This window comes from Charadrius vociferus, unplaced genomic scaffold (genome assembly GCF_000708025.1).
Source record: "Charadrius vociferus isolate BGI_N301 unplaced genomic scaffold, ASM70802v2 scaffold565, whole genome shotgun sequence".
NCBI lineage: Eukaryota > Metazoa > Chordata > Aves > Charadriiformes > Charadriidae > Charadrius > Charadrius vociferus.
The window spans coordinates 2,536,816-2,555,360 of record NW_009648358.1 but is presented as its reverse complement, the minus strand read 5'-3'; the positions used below and the strand labels follow the sequence as shown (position 1 = coordinate 2,555,360).

The following is an 18,545-nucleotide window of genomic DNA, read 5'->3' as shown; positions in this document are numbered from 1 at the left end:
ATTTGAGTGGGCCTCCCTGTTCTTTGTTACAGGTATCTTGTTACGTTTATTCTTTCCTGTCAGGGTTGTTCAACCTTGTTCAAAACAACTTTAATTATTCATCAGGTTAGCTAGTGTCTCTTGAGCTAGGGTACTTGTTGAAGAATCAGACACCGCTTTTCAAGCTCCTGCTCAGACTATACTGCTGGTCCAAGCATATCAGATCTTTGGGTTTTGTCTTAATAGCTTAGCTATAGGAGATATGGAGCTGCTGTGTGCCTCAACCTACCCCTTCCCAAATTTCTTTTATTTTGATCTGTAATATTATTTGTCTGTCTTTATTGGCGTGATTGTCAAGTCAGAAACTAAATCTGTGCCAACAGTTTTTGGCTGATAAACATTTTGGATTTAAATTAATAAACTTGTTAAATAGATGTTGACTGAAGAGAACATATCTGTAATACAGAAAGGTTTTGACACCTCACTGCACAGTAATTACAAACCCAAGAGATTCAGCTTGAGGATAACCTTTAAACATAACCAACCGTGTTATAGTATGGAACTATACTTAAAATTTGCAAGCTGAGTTGTGAGTATACTGGAATTCTGTGTGAATAATCTTGTGATAACAACATTACTGTATACAAATTTAGTTTTCTTACAGTATCAGTTCAGGATAAATATGTGTTTATTTGGGAGTCTTAAGTATGTGCCCAGTTGCCAAAAATTGCTCTCCCCTGCCCCACCTCCAAAAAAAAAAAAAGAACTGCGTAGTGCTTCCTGGCAAGCAGTAACTGAAAACTTGGTGTGGGATGTGAAAACCATTCATTCTTGGCCTGTTTTCTTAACTGAAGCTAATAGAAGTTGTCACTGACCTCTTGGGAACAGACTCAAACCAGTGGAGAGCAGTATTGAGAATCCCACCCTTTGCTCTTGGAGATAATTATGAAACTCAAATACCGATTTATAGGTGAATTCAACTTTGTATTTAACCAAATAAGTGTGTTTAAGGAACAAGTGCCTTGTTTGGGGAAATTAAATGTTAAAAATATAAAGTCCGGTGCTTTTTTGCCTAAGTCCAAACTCCTCTTTGATTAAATGTTACAGGTGGCTAAAATGTTTGAATTGGGATGGCTCAAAAGCACATGCCTTTTAAATTAAAAAAAAAAATCATCATACTAGTTTCTTGTACTGGCTGTGTACTCTGACCTTACACTAGCACTGCACAATAAAGCTCAAAAGTAGCATTTAGCATTGTTTATGCTGAATGTGCAAGTTGAAGTGTTTGGACTTCTTAAGAACTGCCCACTTTGCTCTTAAATGGTACTGTAGTAAATTTTTATATTCTTCCCGTGGAATATTACTTACAGTTTAACAAACTCTCACTTAAATTTCAGGCAGCTATTTTCAAATACATCGCAAGCTTTTCTGCAGAATCAGAGAGTGTACAACTTCTTCCAATCAATTTCATCAGAATCTTTGCACACTCACAGTAAGAAATACCCTAATACTGTTTTACGTAACAGAAAGTCTATAAAAAGCTGTTCTTCCTGTGATGCCTAATTATGCTTTTATAATTATGTTTCCACTGGTCATGTTTGAACTCCTTGCCAATGAATAGTCGCTTCAGCATATACTCATGCTTTTGACAGTGGGAACATGCTACGTAGCAGCAACTTTTCTTTCTGTCTTTCTTTCTTCTCCTCTGTACCATCATGCTGTTAAAATTGGAAATTATGAATTGAGTATGTGCAACAGTTTGGGACTTTTAAGAAATCTTAAACTTTGGAACAAAAAGCTTGAGCTGACCTAGAAAATCACCTCTGTTTTTTATTTGGTTTCTTTTGGACATGAAGCGTTTGTCTTGTTATTTAAACTAAGATTAATTTTGGGTATACGTAGTACATAAATAGTGGGATGGTCCTAATTTCAGAACATACAGAATCCTGTTCAAAGTATGTGCATTGCAGAGATTTCCTTTGTGGACCTCTTACCTACTTGTGTATTGCAAATTGTACAACCTAAGCTTAGCTTCTCTGTATGGATGCCTTAGGATGTGCTCTTTGTTTCTGTTGAATCTTTTCTTCTTTCAGTGCATGTTATACAACATGACAGTTAAAGCAGTACTGTGAGGCCATTGCCTCAGAAGTTGCAGAAGACCTTAGTAAGGAATTGGATAAGTTGCAGTTTTCAAACACACGGCTCATATGCACTTGGAAGAAAATAGAAGCATGACAGCTGACTTTAATTTGAAATGATGGGTGTGATCTGTGACAAATGTATTCTTTCCATGATGAGATATAGGCCTTGTGAGTAGGGTAGAAGCTCTAGGTCATTTTGTGATTTTTTTATTTTTTAGTAACACTTAGGATGTTCTTACATGGCAGTTTTCACTAAAAAGTTACACTGATGAGATCTAGGATGGTTGTGAAACTGGCTGGAACTTACTGCTGTGAAAATTCTGACATCTCTGTTGTAATGAAAGGCTGCATGGGGAGTAAAGAGTTTTCAAAGTTCAGAAAGATTCATGTTAATGATAGGCGCACTGCGCAGGGTATGCATATTTTAGTTTTTATACTACCTCTGGGTGGGAAAAATTTGGAGATGCATTGTTGTGCATGATTATAATTTGAAACGGTCTGAAAAAGATCCAGTGCCTGGTTCCATCACAATGGACTTGACGGGGTTAGTGCAGGGCAGAAATGATCTGCAGGGGTAGGTAGATTAGAAGAGTAAAATGGACAAATGTCAATTCTGTAGGAAGTCTTACAGATTATAATGTGATCATCAATGGAGGATAATTTGTATGATAATAAATTATTGGGGACGCCAAAGTTCATGAGGATTTGTCAGGTCTAGAATGCTTTACAGATGGGATGAAGAACTTAATTGTTTAGCAGAGAGGAGGAAAAACTCCAATGGGAGATGACTTAAGTCTTCCAATACCAAAGAGTCATAATGTAAAGAGGATGATCTGTTCTCTCTGATGGATAAGACAGAAGGCACTGGGCTTAACTTGCTATGAGGAAGATTAAGACCAGGGACAGGCAAGGACCAAGGTCAAGCAGACAGGTCCAAAGCAGTGAGGCAGGTCTGAGGTCAAGGCAGAAAAAAACAAGTGAGTAGGTCAGGGTTAAGAACAGGATCAGCGAGGTACATGGCCAGGCATGGTCATGGCTGCAGTGCAGCCCAGGCAAGGGCCTGAGCTCAAATGTGACTCCCAAGTCAAAGGATGGAGGCCCCAGATGAGGCCTCTGCCCATTCTTTTTCCAGCAGTCTCACCCAAAATTGCAGAACTGAACTGTATCAGATTGGATGTTGAGCACAGGCAGGTGAAGCCCTTGGGAGAGCCCTTGGAAGAGATTGCAAAGCCCCTTGGTGTGCTTCAGGACCCTGACATTGAGTTAGATATTAAGGAAAAGTTTTGTGAAGACAAGTAGTGTGGTAAATCTAAGCATAGTTGTTTTTCTTTTGAGAAGGGGGACTGGATGACTTGCCTGGGCTAGTTCACCACAGGTGGCCTCTGTGTTTTTCTAGGTTTCTTGTTTGGGATTCCTGAAATCCTGGTAATACTTGCAATTGCAGGTTAGCCCATGGTGGCATATTTTGAATGTGATGACAGTGTAGGGGGAGGGGGGAAGCGTATCTTTAAGAAAAATCTCTTAGTTCTCTAATGGTTGTGCAGAATTAATTGGCAGACAAAGCAGTTGTGATTTAAATTAGTCTTCAGTCATTATTTAGAGTTGGGGATGAAAATATCTCTTCATGGAAATACAAAAATATTCACTCTTTCTGAAGGGTATAGTTTTAGTAAAATCTATGCGTGGAAATAAATTCTGTGTTCAGTGAAGGGTCCCTATACCTTAAATAATAGTTGGGATCTTACACTAAATAATATATTCAGTAAACGTAATTATGCTGCCATGGTTCCATTAAGGAGGAAATCAATTAGCTCCCTCCTGGTTCATAACATTATTTTAGACACTTTTTCATGCTGGAGTAGACTTTTGATTCCAACAGACTTTATTGGAGCATGATCTCTGGGGGCTTCGTATGTTCAGTGCAGACAATATTCGGAAGTATCTTCCTATCCATGTTTCAAGCTCTTAAGCGACAGCTTTCAGATACTTTTACCTGCACTAGCTTGGAACTTTTTGAGAGGGGAAGAGTAGACTCCTAAAGGTAGATTCATTACCAAATTTAGTCCTTTTTTAGAGCATGGCATTGGTATTTTTGCCACAAAACTATAATTATTGCCACTTCTTTTTCCATCCAGGCAAAAAGGGTGTGTGAAGACTGTGTTAAAGGCACTAGGAGACTTTAGCCCAAATGAGGTCTCTTTCGGCAGGTGAATGATTTGACAATGGAGGAGTGTAACTTCTAGTAACTATCCTTGGTCTCCTCCCATTTCCTGCTGTAACACAAAAAAGATTATAAAAAAAAATCGGAAGTGCAGGATAATAGGGATATTTCTAATACTATAATCACAATCCCACCTTTTGAAAGTGCACCATAGCTTTAAAATTGTTTTGCACACTCTTTTCAAAACAAAAGTATCTCCATAGAGCCTTTTATTCTTGGAGATGGCCTGCTTTGAATGAGATGATGTTCGATTATTGCCACACACAAACCAGTAAGTTCAGTCTTCCATTTCCCTAGCTTCCACCTTAGTGCAAGCATTCAGGAACTGTCTAGTTGTTCAAGATCTATAAAGTTACTACGTAAACTTTATTCTCTGCAGGTAACTTACAACCCTCTTTGAAGACGGTTAAGGCACCAGAACACTTCAAGGAGGACAGTTCAGAAGCTTCAAGTCAGGAGGAAGGTAGTTGTGTACTCACAGGTGGTTCTTCTCTGAGAAATTTTACCACACAGTTCTGGAAATCACACAGTTGACTGATTTCTTCATTGGTACAAAGCTGAGAGATTTGAATGAAATCTGCTATGTGAATGAAGAATTTTTGTATTCTTTCAGCAATTTCCTTAGGAGGTTGCTGTATAATCCAAGGAGTGGGAGTGTTCATAGATAGCTCAGAGTCAGAAGTTCACAGCTGTGTTGAGCAACCAGGAAGATACACTTTACAATTTACTTGAGCCAATGTTGTTTGTAGCTTTTAATGTCTTTACCCATTCTTCAGTTACCAGAGTTAGAAGTTGAGTGCAGCGATTCAAGGGTTGGAGACTGTTTTGCATTAAATGTGCCAAATTTGTCTAGCTTTGTTTTACACAGAGAGGATGTTCAAGTTTTCCTCTTCTTATTCTTAACCTATGCTGCTTTTATACTCTGGACTGTTAATAAGGACTGTTTTAGGACTGTAGGGAGCATTGATTACAGTCTGAAAGCTGGTGTTTTCCAAATACCTCAAAAACAGTTCACATGTGGAAGCAGCAGCCTAGTGGCCGGTCAGTCATTTCATTCTGAAAGGAATGGCAAGCCAGTTTTGCATTTGTTTTCAGTAGGAACAAGTATAAGCTTCTGGTAGGTGGAAAGGAGGAGAAATGGGACTGATAAATGAACGTGGACCACTGAACACTTACAATACCTTTCACAGAATGACACCACTCTTACCATGTTACACATTAATAACTAATAAGAAGTTTGCGGTTGATCTTATGTGCAATCAATAATCCACATATGCAGTTTAGACAGCTTTTTCTTATTTAAAAAAATTAATTACCATATTATTCTGTAGAGTTTGGAACGCACCAAGTAAATTTACCATATATTTGGAAATTGCTCAAATATTGTTTTATATACTGGTCTTTCAAAAAAAAAATTCTGTTCACCTGATGAAACTACAAATGCATGTCAGAACACCTCTTGTGCCATTTTAATGAAGTGCTACCAGAAGTTTAAAAATGGTATTTTTTATTTTTTCCTTTTTCCAAATTATAATTTGGCCTTATGTGTAGCATTGAGAGGAGTTCAGGCAGAATGATAGCTACCAAGAAGGCTAAGAACTTCAACAGTTGGAATTGAGAAGAGTTGCTTTTGTTAAAATTTAACAGTTGCCTTCAAGAAAAGGGTAGACCATGTCTCTAAAGTTCTTGTTCCCTGTTTGAGGCAGTATTTCTTTTTACAGCACATGTAATTTGTAAAGCTTTGCTTGCGGAGTGCAATACTTCTGTGTAAAACTGGTCTTAATTCACTATTCAGAATGTGTGACATAGTTTTGAGATAGATTTTAGCATTTCAGAAAAAATTTAAAAATTCTGTACTCTTCTGACTGAATCCTTTCTTCTCTCTCCATCCTGTCATACTGCATGATACTCAGTCACGCATTTACTCCTTATGTTTAAATATAGAGGTGGGCAAATATAAACGGTTGTTATAGTTGCTATTTTTCTGTATCATTCTTGTGTGAAATTGAGGGTAAAGACACTTGATTATACACTGTCTGTACAAACTGATCTGATCTTTATGCAACACCTGTTAATTTCAGCACAGTAAATTAAGCCTAGTCTATTTAACAGAGATGTCTTCCGCTAAGCGTGTGGTAGTGATGGAAAGATGAATTTGTTGGATCGATCTAAAAGAGGAAATAGGAATTTCTATTGAAATTATGCTCTGGTGGTTTGTTTTTTTTTCCAGATGTAATGCAACACACAGCAGTTCACAAGAAACATAACGGAAAAAGTCCTGTTGCCAAGTAGGTATAGGATGTTATGTGACCATGCTACATTTCTGAACTTCATTTGTTAGTGCTTTGAGAGTATGTGTTTCCTTCTAGATTGAAGCTTGTTTGTGCGGGTTTTGTTTGTTTGGGATGGGGTGTTCTTGTTTTATTTTGTATTGTTTTGGGGGGCATTATTAACTTTGTATTAGAAAAATATTTCAAAAGATATTATTTCTAAATCTGTAGGTCTAGGTCATTTGGAACTCTCCCAAATTTTGTGAATCTTCACTACTTGAGTTGATGTTTTGATTTGTGTTTATAAGCTGAGTAACATAAATTTGTATTGCATGTATTTTTCCTATGTGCACACACGCCCATGCATATATTGAAAAATTCCGGTGCTATTGATTTTAAGCTTTTCTTCAGTAGCTGCAAAGACGGCCTTATAGGAGAAGGTAGTCCATTCCTTCCCTTGCTTAGCAGCAAAAGCATGTATACCTTGCTGGTTTATGTCCACTGTGAGTGGGAGCATTTCTTAACCATATTAAAGTAGTTTATATATGCTTTCAGACACATGAAGTATGTAATGTGAATTCACCTATTAATGTATTTCGATCTGAAACTTTAGATATGTTTGAACATAGTTGTGCAATACTTAACTATATTAAGAGAAAAAGTGGATACAAAATTTATTGTGGTTTACAGTTCTGTTTTGTGTTGTTTTATCTGTAAAATGTATTTATCTTGAGGGGGGGAAATTACCTGGAATTACAATAATCCGAATATAAACATAGCACAAAACGATGTTGGTTGAAGTTCACAAATCTTAGACAAGATTCTTGTGAAATGACCAATTGGACAACTTAGTGGTTTGTTTCTGTTTTGTTTTTTGACCCTCTACTTACTCTTAACTTACATTTCTTCAAGAAGAGAATGTCATCTTGACAAAATCTCTGATTATACCAGTGGATATACAGCCTACTACAAGGTCGTAAGAGTGGGATCCAAACTTACTGGCATATAGTTACTAATAAAAAAAAGTATTTTTATTATTCATTGTATAATAAAGTATATTAAAACCAACTGTAGTTTAAGATCTGTCTTTCAGGTAGGAAAGACAGGGACAGGCCTTTCCACAAATGTCCATGATAGAAACTCCTCTTGCTAGCTATTATTTTCTGTTTGTTTAAGAGGGGAAAATGTGTTTACTACTTGGCTACTAGAGGTCTGATAGTCTTCTCCTGTTCACATTATGTGTCTGTCTTCTTAATCTGTGCCTGCAGATTCTAGATCTTATGGATTCTAATGAAATTGTGGTGAATGAATCTTTTCTCTTTTATATATGTATAAAACTGTCTAGAGTCAAAAGCAGTTAATCTCAAGTAGCATTGGTACATTTCAGGAAAACTTGTACATTACATCTGTCTGCCTTTCGTTTTTATTCAGTATGGCAGCCTTTATCTTGAAAAGGTCCAAAAATTACTGGTAGGAATGAAATAGGACATATGAAATAAAAAATTTAGTAGTATTACAGCTTAAATGAAATGACTGTAAATTTGGCAGTGGATTCACTTAACTCCATTCGGCTGAAGTTTCTAAAGTGACCTTGTTTATATCCCTGCAGTCATGGGCTGATGTCTGTATTTTGAGACCTTCTTGGGTTCTTGCCATTTTCTTAAACTATTTTTAAAATATTCTATTGTAAATCTTTTAAGTAGTTTGAGCAATTATTTCCAGAGGTATTTGGTAAGTACCTACTGGAGCATGAGCATGTCTTGTGCTTTGGAGTGAGCTAGATTTCTGCCATCATGAGAACTGAGTATCATTTCATATTGCAGTAACCTTCATGATGCAGCTTGCCAACGGCCGTGAATTAAAAGGCAGTTCCAATTATCAGAATTTTGATACGAATTTAAAAGTGTTAACTTCTTTTTTTATTATTATTTTATTTTTTTCTTTTTTTTTTTTTTTTTGGCGTCCGGTCAGGAGTAGGGCATTGTTTTGGACAATAGAGGAAAAGTTTATAGGTCCCTGTGCCCTACTGACCCTGTCAGAAGTCTTACTGTTTTTCCATCAGACTTTGTTGACCAGTGCTCTCAAACATAGTTTAATATTGCTTCTGACCGGCTGCTGTTAAGGGACGCTTCAGTGGTAGGCATTATAAGGTCCAGAGTAAGTGCCAAATGCAACTCTTCTTTTCCAGCACTACTCAAAGCTAGCAATCCTGAAGGTAAAAAATACAAAGTAAGATGTCTGTTTTGAAATTCAAACACACACAGCTAAAGTACGATCTGTAGGTAGCCATGCACTTCTTTTCTTAAGTGTCTCATGAATTCTGAAGTAAGGATTACAAAGTAATTCCAGTTTTGTCATTAATGATAAGGAAGAAAGAAGATTAATTCAGAATACATTTCTATCTGGAACATATCCCAATGTCTGATATGAAAAAAGCAAACAAAAAGACTTTGTGTGCAGAAATATCCATGGAAACTCTTATCAAGTACTGTTTTCTACAAATTCTGTTGTTCTGAGTTTTGCGTCAAATTATAGTAGACAAATGGAAAAACGAACTCCAATTATGTTCAGATCATTAGTATAACTATAGAGCACAAGAACTCCTATAATTTATGTCTTTTAAATCTCTGGAGGATTTCTAGGGTTTTCTGAAAGCAAAATACTGCAGTTTCCCAACATGATGCAGAAATGGGTATGTTGTCAGGAAAAGCCTGCAAGCTTGTTTGCATCGGCATAACTTTCGTTTTTTCTTTTCAGCAGCACTAGCAGTGCAAAATGTTCTTCACTGGATAGCCTTAACATACAGCACTCTGAGCAAAATGGGGTAGTGGACTGGAGAAGAAAAAGCTGTATTGTCCAGCAGCACCCAGAGCACTGTACAAACCTACTTGACCAGGTGCGTTGCTGCTTTTTCTTGAGAGCGATATTCTGAGACACTTGAGAAGACTGTCCACTACACACGATTAGATTTAGCTTTAGAAGGTGAAGATTCCTGCTACATTGTACAAATAAGTGTCAAAGTTCAAGTTGCTACTGACTTATCTTGGTTAGAAAAACCCTCATAATTAATTACCACTGTCTCATAAAGTTGCATATTTTGTTTATGAATTTGTAAATAAAATTTCCCAGTAGGATATAAGTAATCTGAAAAGTCTAATGTTCATTTCTAATCAGACACTTTCCTGTTATTGTAACATATTGTCGTCAGAGAGAATTTCAGAACGCCTGGGGAATTTCTATGTTATTGCAAGGAAGAAACTAAAAGCTGTATTAATAACTAAACCATATTAAGTATTAATCTTTGTTGAAAAAGGTTAATAGCTAGGTGTATATACAATTCTTGTGAGATTTGCTTCTCTTCAGTGGCCAATTTTGGTGTGAGTATAGCTGAGAAGAATACTTATAAATAAAATCATCTACTGAAATTGGGGGAAGGAAGGTTGCTCACTGCTTGCATCTAAAAAACCTTGAATGTGAGAATTGCTTAATATTACTTACTCTACATGCAGAATTTGGCTATTTATTATTATGTGGGGAATAGCAAGCCAAACAAAAACAGTTTCCTTATTTCACAAAGCAGAGTAATGAATTGAGATTTGCTTCTAAAGATTAAATGGTAGACTGCATCAAAGCTTCAAATATTGCACGCTTGAGTAAAGAAGAAAATTAATATACTAAAGCAGAGGAAAAGTGACTTCCTATTTAAAGGATGTCCAAATACAGCATATTTGGACAGAGATTATTGCGGAATTTTCATAAATTTTACTTCACTGACAAAAATGAAATATTACTATCAGCTAGTAATAGTATACTTAAAGAACTATGCAGATGCTATGTCTTTTCTTATGTGCTTCTGGGTTGTATTCCAGAGTTTAGTTTCACAGCAGCCTCCAGTTTAAGGCTGGGTACATGCTTTGTCACTATGTAAAGATAATTTGCTACATGTACTTCCCACCCCCCAACCATCAAATAATTCCACTTAAATAAATAAATAAATTCTGTAGTCTCTTAAGTCTTCTGATTAGCCTTTTAGTGGGTATGTGATGAAACACGTTTGTTTTTATCCTCAAGAGGAATGACAGCATGTAAACAATAATTTGATTGATATCTTCAGAATATTTGCAAGTAGTAATTTCCCGAGTATTTTGCTGATAATAGCATAAATGCAAGATAACATGCATTATTCTAAAGGCCTGAATGCACTGTACAAGTAGTTATTTGTATGCTTATAGCACTTGTGAGCTCACTAGTCTTGGGATCACGGACCGATCAGTCTAGAAGAGGTTTTTTTGTTGGGTTTCGTGACACAAATTTTGTTGTTTCACTGGCATCTTTGTATTTTCTGTCTAGCATACAACAGAAAAACGAAGTCTGTCTACAGTAAGCAAGAAGAAAGGAAAGCCACAGCTGGAAAAGTAGGTTTCCAATGTAACCAGTAATCCAGAAAGAAAGTGCAATGCATTCACTCTGATAAACAGAGTCTACAATCAATTCGGTGCTTTTTTTTTTTTTTCACTATTGTGGAACAAGATCTGGCATAGTGTGAAGCCAGTCAAAAAAAAATCCTTATAATCCTTCTGAAAAGAAGTAACTTGAAAAATAGAATGTAATTGAATGTGTTCATTTCTCAAAATGTCAGTTGTCATTTAGCAAAAAGATGAAGGAGTAGAAGTAGGTTCTTAACTGATAGTGAATTGCCTTTTTTTCACGTTATAATTATTTAAAAGTTAAAAGGTGTAAAGCTGTCCAGAAAACACTGAAAATTAAATAAGGATTGACAGCAACCTTTAACATTATGCAGTGGGTGGTAACTTGCTGAAATGTTTTATTGAAGATAATTTGCACATCAGAGGGCTTCAGAACTTCCTTTGGGCTACACAATCCTGCACTGCGAGGAGGTGAAAACACTTCCACCCTTATCTAATACTCTGCCTACTTCCAATTTGACTTTCTGTTATTTTGTTACTCCGTAGCCATCTGCTTTTATACTAGTCTGGTGTATGGCTGCATTACACGCATCAGCTTTCAGAGACAACTTTAGAATTAGCTGCAGCAGTTCTATTTTTGTGTATTCTATTTTTTAGATCTTTATTCATAATGTTAAGTAACACTGCTTGCAGTTTAGTTCCTGGTATATTGCACTAGCAGCCTTTACCTATTTGTTTATTAGCTACATTTGTCGTTATATCTATTAAATACACATTTCTGGCCTGGAGTCACTGCCTTTGTTTACAGTGGCATTATATGTTCATTCATGGTTGGTTATTTGGGCCCATGCATTTGGGAAAAAAAAACATGGAAATTATTTACACAGGGAGAAAGCAAAGAAAACTGACTGCCGGTTGAATAATAGGACTAATGGAGTTAGAGTTGCAGCATCACAGCACATCCGTACAGGTACAGCAAAAGGTAAGGTGTTTTTTCCCATGCTGTTTGTAAGAAACAGAATTTCCAGCTTTTCTGATTTATTCATTGTTCTGCTGTAAAGGGGAAATTACAAGTCTGAAATCTGGTTTGGTGCAAGTCAGCATGTGGGCTGTCTAGTCCGTGCTTTGACTTGCAGTATTGAATGTGCTAGACACGGTCTTCTGCATGCAATTGGCTTAGGGTATGTCTCTTTTCACTCATAACTGGAAAAATCCTAGTATAGTCTCCGCGAGTTGCCTTATGTGGAGTAGTAGTTGCAGAAACAGTTGATGTTGGGCTACTTCTATATGAAATTTAGCAGTCCGAGTGTGTGGAGGTCCAGTGTCTCGTCATTAGCGTTTTGTTTGCAGCTCACTTGTTTCTTCAGCTGTAGTGGAATGACCCATGAGGAATCTGTATAAAAACCCTATGGTGCGAACCATTGGTGAACTGTAGTGACTACTGAGCTACAACACAGAACTGCGTATGCTGTCCTAACAGGGTTTTCAACTTTGGGTAATCCAGCAAAATCTAGTCTCTAGGCCAGGACTTACGTACATCAGTCAGTCATAAGACAAAAAGATATTTGTGTTCCTTTAGTAAATTGAGTCTCCAAGCTTTATTACAGATTTCTGAAGGGCTATGTTACCTGTTGACTTTGCCATCTTGATGTTTGCTAAGCTCATAAGATCAGTTGCGACCTTGCCTCTCATATACTTGGGTCTCGTGACAGAAAGTTGACAAAGAATTTACCTTTTTCTAAATCACCTAATTGGGATAAGTGTTGAAAGGACTCTTACAAAAGTGCCTTGTCTTGCTTCCACTTGGGGTACAGTCTTGATTAAGCTTGCTTTCTTTCTTCTCACCACTTCTCACTGTTGAGAGTTCCAGGGGGATCCCATTCCAGTTTTTGTTACCTTCTACAAACAGTATTTGACTAAAACTAAGAATTCACGGTTCACAAACTTAGCAAAACCAGGACAATTTTAGAAAGTTATGGCTAAGGGCTGTACAGGCAGAAAACATACTCTACAGGAGAGCTTTGCCGTATACACTTGGGATTGATTACTGTTCTTGCTGTCAGGCAAAACGCACTGATGTTCTATGAACTGACGATAACTTTAAGAGGTGGTGCAATTGTGTGACGTAGTGCCAAGTTAAATAGGGAATGCTTTGCCTTAGGGGTTTTGCCAGCTCACTGCCCAGTGCTCTACAGATGTGAAACTGCCTGTCTGATACTGTTGGCTGGTTAAGACCACTTCAAGGACAAATTGCAACCCACAGAAACTGGAAGCAATTAAGTCCTGCTCAGAGATGAGCTTTTTACCTGTGCGTTTGTGTACAAACTTCAAAATGTCTTTTGAGATACCCTATTGGAGACACAGTCTAAAGAAAAAATTTCATGTCTGAATCTCTGCCTAGCTTTACATATCTAGGTTTGGTTTGAAATGCTATATTTTTGAGTCAGTAACTCTTAACTGCATCATGTTTTCTTCCATTTTTTCGTCCCTATTTTTAGCTTTTCTGAGTCATCAGTTAGTTACACTTGCAAATTTGAAGACTTGATACTGTGTCACTAGTAATTTAGATGCTTGCTTTCAGTGATGTGAGGTTGACACTGCTACTCCAGGGTTATATTAGGTATTCAAAACACTTATTAAAATAATTTGACCAATTACAAGTTTAATCCAGGAAATTATTTCAAGAATTGAAGCATTAAGGCATCTTTTGATGACTTATTCATTTATTATTGCTATTGCCAGTTGGGATAAAGTAATAATTTATTAGAATTAATAAAATAAATAATAGCGTTCTAATTTTTGTGCTGGAGTTTTGCCAACGAAGGTGTTGGGGGTTGGTGTTTCCTTGAAGCTAGTGCCTGGCATATATTTTGAGAGAGGGTGCATCCTTTGGACTCTCCTGTCTTGATCTTCACCTCTGAGGCTGAACCTGAAAGCCAGAGCATACTAGCTACCTACCTGAATTCACTAATAGGATCTAAACCCACCCTGAAAGCTGTTTTCCAGCAAATAAGTTTCCCATGATCCCATTCGGAATTGTTTAGAAAACAATTTTACACTTTCTTAGTTCACCTCTTTACCAGCAAAAACTGTTTAAAGAAAAAGTTTGCTTAAAGCCTGTTCCAGAAGATCTAAGTGTAAAAAGGTGTATTATTTGGATGTTGCCTGCTGAGTTAGCTTTCTGCCTTTGCTGGTATGACCAAGGAGTATTGCATCTCTTCGAATGGGATGTTTGATGGCTACCATTCAGAGGGAATTATTATTGTAGTACAATTTGGTGTAAGCATCACAAAATTTATTAAGGAAGATCATTCTTTTCACTACTTTGCATAAATGTGACTTCTCAGTGTCACCACCTTTAACACCAAGCATTCAGTCATGACAAATTTAGGGACCAGTCCTGACTGCTGGGAGTGGGAATGTTAGGAATACAGGGGACAGATACAATTAAGTAGGAACAAACAAAAACCTGAACTAGTGTGAGATGTGAGCAAACCAAAATAACCTCACTTCCATATACTGAGATTAAAAATAAAAATGCCAATTTTTATTTTTAGATCTGAATTTGGACGCTGGATCTGGTCATGATACATGTGGAGAAACATCATCTGAAAGTTACAGTTCTCCTTCTAGTCCACGACATGATGGGAGGGAAAGCTTTGATAGTGAAGAAGAAAAAGACAGAGGTTGTATTTATGGAGAGTGTGCATGAACGTCTGTGTTCCTAGACTAATCTCTTATATTAATTTTAATTAGTTTCTCAGCTTTATTAGCTGCTTTTATTTCTGAATTAGCCACAGAACACATTTTGCTTTGTGGGTTTTATGACTGGATGGTTTGAAGGCTTCTAGCAAGTAGCAGGACTGTTTAAATGCCATGGAGTTTTAGATTACTACATACGTGTAGTAGTTTTCTGACCACTGTGGCATAGCTGTCTTGAGAAATTTCAGCAGTATGGTAATGGGAAAAACTTTGGCATGAAAGGGACTGGTTTTATATTGAAATATGTGGCATGTCTGAGAGGTCCTTCTTTTTTTATTGGCAGTTTAACTGGCCGTTCCTTCCACATTTGAGTAAGCTGTGTTAATGTCTTTCTAGGTAGATGCAAATTCCTAACTCGGTCTATGTCCTACTCTTCGCATTTGCAGATATACACAAGTCAAAGACACAGTAGCTAGTCGGGCAGTTTGATGCAGGCAAGTGATAGAGGTTGGCCTAGCTTGATGAATGCTAGGATTTTCATTCGGATGAATGAAAATAATCTCAAAAGTTATTCTGATTCAGGAAGACATAACTATCATTTCCGTCATCAAACTTAGGAAGTTTTATATGGGTAAATGAGTCCAGGGCATGACTGTATTGTTTCAGATTGGTTCGTCTGACTGACAAATGTTTTTGTCTCCGCAGATACAGACAGCAATTCTGAGGACTCTGGGAATCAAAATACAACCAGGTTTACAGGCTACAGTGCTGTCAGTTCATCAAATATGAACAAATCATCTGCTCAGATCTCTTCAGTGAACAATGAAAATGGAAGCCTTTCAGAAGATCCTTTGAATGCAAAGTTTCAGCATATTTCCTTCATGCCTGCCTTACACTGTGTGATGCACAGTGCTGCCCAAAAGCCTGAAGCAGTTGTCCCGCCACCCATATCTGCAGATGGTAAAACCATGGGAATGCTTGTTACCACGCCTGTTGCTGTCTCGCCAGTGAGAGAGTCTGCAAATTCACCTCCTGGTGGAATGGGCCCAGTGACCTCTGGTGAACCTGAGAAACGCCTTGAGCTGATGGCTTCTCCTTTGCCAGTCCCATCCACTTTCCTTCCACATTCTGTCCAGCCTGGCAGCCCTGCTTTGCATTTGGCAATACATAGATTGAAAATGCCCTCTCCACAGGGATCATCGGAAAGTTGCACAGTTAATGGACCGCAGCAACCGACAGGAAACTTAAGTATTGGATCACCAAATACTGCCTTTATCCCAGTCCACAATCCAGGTAGTTTCCCAGGATCCCCAGTTCCTACTACAGATCCCATCACAAAGCCTGCATCCCAGGTGGTAGGACTGAATCAAATGGTGCCTCACATTGAGGGAAACCCAGGAGCAATCCCTCAGCCTACCAATCTGAAGGTAGTTCTTCCAGCAGCTGGTCTCTCCACAGCAGCACCGCCACCTCCACCAGCTTCATACGCTTTGCCAGGCAGTCCTCATGCTACCAGTGTGTTGCCCAACCAGAATACAAATGTGCTAAACACTGTAGCGACTTCCTCACCACCTCAGTCAGCTGGTTTAGGTGTTGGTCAGGTCCAGTCCACTGTTCCTCCTGCAATACCTACGCATACGCCAGGCCCTGCCCCTAGCCCGAGCCCTGCTTTAACACACAGCACTGCACAGAGTGACAGCACATCCTACATAAACGCTGTTGGAAATAATAACACTAACGGGACAATGTTACCTCCGCAGCAGTTAGGATCTGGTCCTTGTGGTTCTTGCGGACGTAGGTGTAGCTGTGGGACCAATGGAAGCCTTCAGATTAATAGCTATTTTTATCATAACCCACTTCATGGACAAGTCTACAGAGTTCCATCTTTCTTCACTCTGCCATCCCTTTGCAATGGCAGCTACCTCAATCAAGCACATCAAAGCAATGGAACACAACTTCCTTTCTTCCTGCCTCAGTCTCCATATGCAAACGGGCTTATGCATGACCCAGTGATGGGGAGCCAAGCCAACTATGGTATGCAGCAGATGGCAGGATTTGGGAGGTTCTATCCTGTATATCCAGCACCTAACGTAGTTGCCAACACAAATGGGTCGGGACCCAAGAAGAATGGAAACGTTTCATGTTACAATTGTGGTGTAAGTGGACACTATGCGCAGGACTGTAAGCAGTCATCCATGGAGGCCAGTCAACAAGGTAATCATGATAACTCCCAAAGGACTTGCTTTTGAGTTTAGCAGTTTCTCTTTACCTTTCTGAATGTGCTGTTTCTGGTCTTGCAGAAAGGTTGTGCGTGTGTATGTTTTGTGTAAATGGTTGTGCACTAGTGACCTGCTCTAAAACTGCAAAGTATGTTACCTCTGCCTGAAAATTTTGTAGAACAGTGCAAGGGAACGGGGTTCATAGTGTGAAGTTGAAAATGGGAATGATTCGGAGCTGTCATTCTTTTTTCACTGGTTTGTTTTTGGCATTATGTTGAGACTTGCATGTTGTTTCAATTTTTCCATTCCCACTCAGTGTTTTTGTGGAGAGAATCCATTGGCAAAAAGTGAAAGGTATCAATTACTGTCTATGATATGAACTTGGATTCTTAAAATTGTGAGAATTTAAAAAAACCCAACAGACTGGCCATTTGATAGTTTAACTTTTTTAAAGCTTACCTTTGCACAATCAACAATCCTTCTGTGCCCCATCACGCAATACATAAATGAAACATGCTTTAACTTTTCAGACAAGTTGCAGCAAAAAGGCAGAAGCCAATTGGAACTAAAAATCAAAGGAATGGCTTCAGTCTTATATGCCATTCCTCTCCACATCCAGAAGAATGGGGGAAATGCACTGTTTGCATAGAGCATGAACTACTTTCGATTCTTGGCCTGTGCCCATTCTGACTTTACTTGTGTGGTCAGACTGGAATGGAAAAGACAAACCTTGATGGGGGTCGTCTTTTCTTTGCATTTTTCTGGTAAAGGTAAAGTCCTATATCTATGATTTGTATCTTTTTTAAACTTACAGTTTTAGCAAGCAGATGAAAGAAAGTAGTATAAAATCTTAGGACCTACTTTAAAAGGACTGGAGGATGATAGTGCCTTTTGAAGAGCATGTCCATTTTGATACCTTGTAGTGGTTTTGTAATCCATTTTAATTGTGAGCAGTGACTTAGTAGTTCTTTTTCCTGTTTTAGGCACTTACAGACTGAGATACGCACCTCCCCCTCCCCCTTCCAATGATACCTTGGATTCTGCAGACTGAAACAAGTAAACATTGCCTACTTAAACTGAAGCTTGGGGAACTGGGGGAAGGTGTGTGTGGGAGGCGGGGGTTGGTCTTGTGTTTTGGGACATTCCCGGTTCTATATTCTTTTGGAATTTTTCATTGCTTTTGCACCTCTGTTCCATTCAAAAGAAGAAAGCTGAGTCCCTGGTCTCCTCCTGGTTCTACAAAAGGCTTGCGTAATGCATGTAATTCAAACACACAGCCAAACAATCAAAAAGAGCATTCGAACCATGCTTTTGCACTGAAGACTTGAGACATGTGCAATGTTTACTGCATTTTTTTTTTTTTTAAAAAAAGTCCTCTGACCTCTGACATCACTGGTGGAGCAGCCATATGGTGAAAGAAGAAACTTGGTCATGTTCCCCACCACAATCTCCTTCCCTCCCTCCCTGTTCTCCTTATGCTGCTGTTTTATTTTCTTTCCCTGTTTGTCCACGTGGATTCGTTGGACTTGCATGAGTGTTTGGCAGTTCATACAGACCCTGCCCGTACTCCAAATTAATGCTCATGA

General features: G+C 38.2%; 1 protein-coding gene across 1 annotated transcript in view; it reads left to right on the top strand.

Moving 5' to 3' along the window:
• The window catches only part of ZCCHC2 (zinc finger, CCHC domain containing 2), a 28,338-nt gene extending 10,025 nt beyond the window's left edge, over positions 1-18,313 (top strand). Inside the window, exons 5-13 of the mRNA XM_009885265.1 lie at positions 1,377-1,471; positions 4,721-4,804; positions 6,572-6,629; positions 9,372-9,507; positions 10,962-11,026; positions 11,926-12,020; positions 14,596-14,724; positions 15,446-16,954; positions 17,943-18,313. Coding sequence (XP_009883567.1) covers positions 1,377-1,471; positions 4,721-4,804; positions 6,572-6,629; positions 9,372-9,507; positions 10,962-11,026; positions 11,926-12,020; positions 14,596-14,724; positions 15,446-16,954; positions 17,943-18,010 — 2,239 coding nt within the window. The 3' untranslated portion in view covers positions 18,011-18,313. The remainder of the gene's footprint in view (positions 1-1,376; positions 1,472-4,720; positions 4,805-6,571; positions 6,630-9,371; positions 9,508-10,961; positions 11,027-11,925; positions 12,021-14,595; positions 14,725-15,445; positions 16,955-17,942) is intronic.
• Positions 18,314-18,545: the final 232 nt, after the last annotated feature.